General features: G+C 44.0%; 1 protein-coding gene across 1 annotated transcript in view; it reads right to left on the minus strand.

The window, feature by feature from the left end:
• Window positions 1-3,331, minus strand: part of URB1 (URB1 ribosome biogenesis homolog) — a 45,322-nt gene that overhangs the window by 27,599 nt on the left and 14,392 nt on the right. The window contains exon 8 of the mRNA XM_028493068.2: window positions 1,650-1,774. Within this exon, the coding sequence (XP_028348869.1) occupies window positions 1,650-1,774 (125 nt within the window). The remainder of the gene's footprint in view (window positions 1-1,649; window positions 1,775-3,331) is intronic.

The raw sequence follows: 3,331 nt of genomic DNA on the forward strand, positions 1-3,331 counted from the left end.
TGTAATGCCTCACTTTCAATGCCTACTATGTGCCAGGCAGGCACATAGGGATTCAAAACAGACTAGTCGTAGGCTCTGGGGATTCAAAACAGACTAGTCTCAGTTCTCACCAATTCTTGCCTACTGGGTAATGAACAAGCAAATAAATAAATACGCAAGATGGTGATAAGTCACCATCAGAAGCAAGGGCCAGGCGAAAGGACAGTGACAGTGGGAGGACTATCTCAGAAGAGGGCTGCCAGGGAAGGCCTCTCTGACGTGGTGACATCTGCACGGAGACCTGCAGGAAACGAGGGAGCTTTACGACCACTGGGAAAGGAGGCATTTCAATTTTCTCAAAGCTTTCCATTCACACCCCACAAACAAAACTCCCTTCCTCTCTCTGAAGCACAAACATTCGTCTTTTGCCCATGGCTGAAAAATTTTACATAAACCATAGCTTATTTAAACACACCCACAACCACCACTTGATTTAATATGCTCATTAAATGATCATCTATTTTATGGGTCTCCTTAACAGGGAAAAAAAGCCTTGTTAGCATGGTGTTATATTATATTAAGACTCAAAAAGTCTGCTCTTACATTGCAGCAAGAAAACAAGCTTACTCTCACTGATGAGAGAAAAGCTACAATAGCACCAAAACAAAATTAAAAGAAAAAGGAATGACATGGCAAGTTAATTCATAATAATCACAGAATCAAAACAAGTTCAAGGCCACAAGCAGGGAAAAAAATTCCCACCGAATTAATCCCATTATGAGGGATCAGTCATTTCCTCACTGGTTGAAACCAAATCAAACCATCTCTATCCTTATAATAAAATGTCAAGGGGGTAAAACTAGGGGTCATTCACAATGACCAGAAAATATGTCCAATGTTTTTAATTGTCAAATGGGAAAAAAGCAGGTTAATGAACAATATATCTAACAGTAGGCCGTTCTGGTTTAAAAATTAATAACGTGGATATGTATTATAGGTCTATGACTCTAAAGAGAAAGTCCAAAAGAACATAATCTAAATCATTAGTTGTGGACTTTGTTTCCTTACTGATGAAATGTTATCATAATGGTGAAATATGAAATAAAACGTAAAAACAAAACTGTGAAGTCCCAACTCATCAGCAACTGTCCCCGAGGAGACAAGGGTTGTGTAGCTATCATGAGTGTGGGCTGGGAACCAGACCTCCTAGGTTCCAGTCTGAGCTCTGCCACTTTCAGGGTGAGTGACCTGCCCTCTGTGGGCCCATTTTCCTCATCTGCAAAACTGGGGTAACAATGGTACCCACCTAGGACTGCGGTGAGGCATGAGAGGCCACCCCATCTCTGGGAAGGAGGATGTAACAGAATTATTCTCAGATCCAGCTGGCACACAGTTGCCGAGTGAACACACACAGCACCTTCCTGGGTGAGATACCTCACACTGCGTGTCTGAGTCAACTGCTACCCTGAGACGCCGCCCCGAGGGCACACAACGAACAGGAGCCCTCTGGGTCCTATTCTGAGTTCATCCCTAAAATGAGTCAGATAATGCCAAAAATGCTAGTTCTAACCCACTACAGTTCCGTTATTTAACAGATTTCCACTGTAAGTCACATATGTGATGACCTCTGAGAACTCACACTCAGGATTCACACGGGCGTCACACTTTACCTGCCGGAGGTACCAAGAGACGCGTCATAAAAATTAATCCCATGCTTGAGCGAACAGCAGAGATCCATCAGGAAGTTATGAACAAGCTCCCTCACCATGGTTTTCCCTGCGTCTTCAGCGGAAGTCTACGAGGGTTTCAAAGAAATTCAGTGAAAATCCCAAGTTCATAAGTCTTACGAACAACTACAGGGTAAAAACTGGACAATATCACATGCCTAATGGCAACTTAGAAAACATTTTAAATTGAACATTTGGTGTAATTCAAAAACAAAAAACCCCACAAAAAAACAGAAACACCAATCAAAATTTAAAAATACTCTTATATGTGGAACCTAAACAAAATAAGTAAATAAAACAATAACAATTTTTTTAAAAAGCTCACAGATACAGAGAGCAGGTGAGTGGCTGCCAGAAGTGGGGGTCAAGGGGGTGGGAAAAACGGGTCAACTGTGGTTTTCTGTTTGTTTTTTACTTTAAATAAATTGAATTTAAAATGTTCTTTTTAAAGTTGAACAAACAGGGGGTTGCTGGAACAACAAGAAACTACAGATCACTTGAGATTTTATGTCATTTGTTATTGTTTCCGAGCACTTCACAGTCATTCTTACAGCAGCCCTGTGGGTCTGGCAGGGCAAACACCCATCTCACGAATGAGCAAACTGTGGATGAGACAGCTGAAGTCATCACTGAGTTAGGAAGTACACAGCACATCAGTATTAGGATCCCCAGCACTAAAGATTCTCTGTTTACAGCATATGCTTTAAATAGAACATTTTTTCTAAGCTTTTTCTTGCTTCTGCATTGTGATACTGTGACAGAAGAAATAAATATTTGGTCATCGTCTCCAGTTCCTGGCACAGAGCTCCTAAATCCCTCAGAATCTCCTAGGTGATAGGGGCATCTTTCATTCTAAAGAGGCAACTCTTGGGCTTCCCTGGTGGCGCAGTGGTTGGGAGTCCGCCTGCCGATGCAGGGGACACAGGTTCGTGCCCCATTCCGGGAGGATCCCGCGTGCCGCGGAGCGGCTGGGCCCGTGGGCCATGGCCGCTGAGCCTGCGCGTCCGGAGCCTGTGCTCCGCAACGGGAGAGGCCACAGCGGTGAGAGGCCCGCGTACCGCTAAAAAATAAAAAAAAAATAAAAAAAAATTAAAAAATAAAGAGGCAACTCTTTTTTTTTGTTTGTTTGTTTTTTGTTTTTTGTTTTTTTTGTGGTATGCGGGCCTCACACCGTTGTGGCCTCTCCCGTTGCGGAGCACAGGCTCCGAAATAAAAAAAAAATTAAAAAAAATTAAAAAATAAAGAGGCAACTCTTTTTGTTTGTTTGTTTGTTTTTTGTTTTTTTTGTGGTATGCGGGCCTCACACCGTTGTGGCCTCTCCCGTTGCGGAGCACAGGCTCCGGACGCGCAGGCTCAGCGGCCATGGCCCACGGGCCCAGCCGCTCCGCGGCACGCGGGATCCTCCCAAACCGGGGCGCGAACCCGGTTCCCCTGCATCGGCAGGCGGACGCGCAACCACTGCGCCACCAGGGAAGCCCAAGAGGCAACTCTTAATGGGCCCCAGGAGAGCTTCAGGATGGGGTCTGGACGCCAGAGTGTAACCCGTAATGAGAGCATCACTTAATTCCCTGATTCTGAATGTCCTCACCTATAAAATAGAACCGTTAAAAAAAAAAAAAAAAAAA

Source organism: Physeter macrocephalus, chromosome 8 (assembly GCF_002837175.3).
Source record: "Physeter macrocephalus isolate SW-GA chromosome 8, ASM283717v5, whole genome shotgun sequence".
Lineage (NCBI taxonomy): Eukaryota > Metazoa > Chordata > Mammalia > Artiodactyla > Physeteridae > Physeter > Physeter macrocephalus.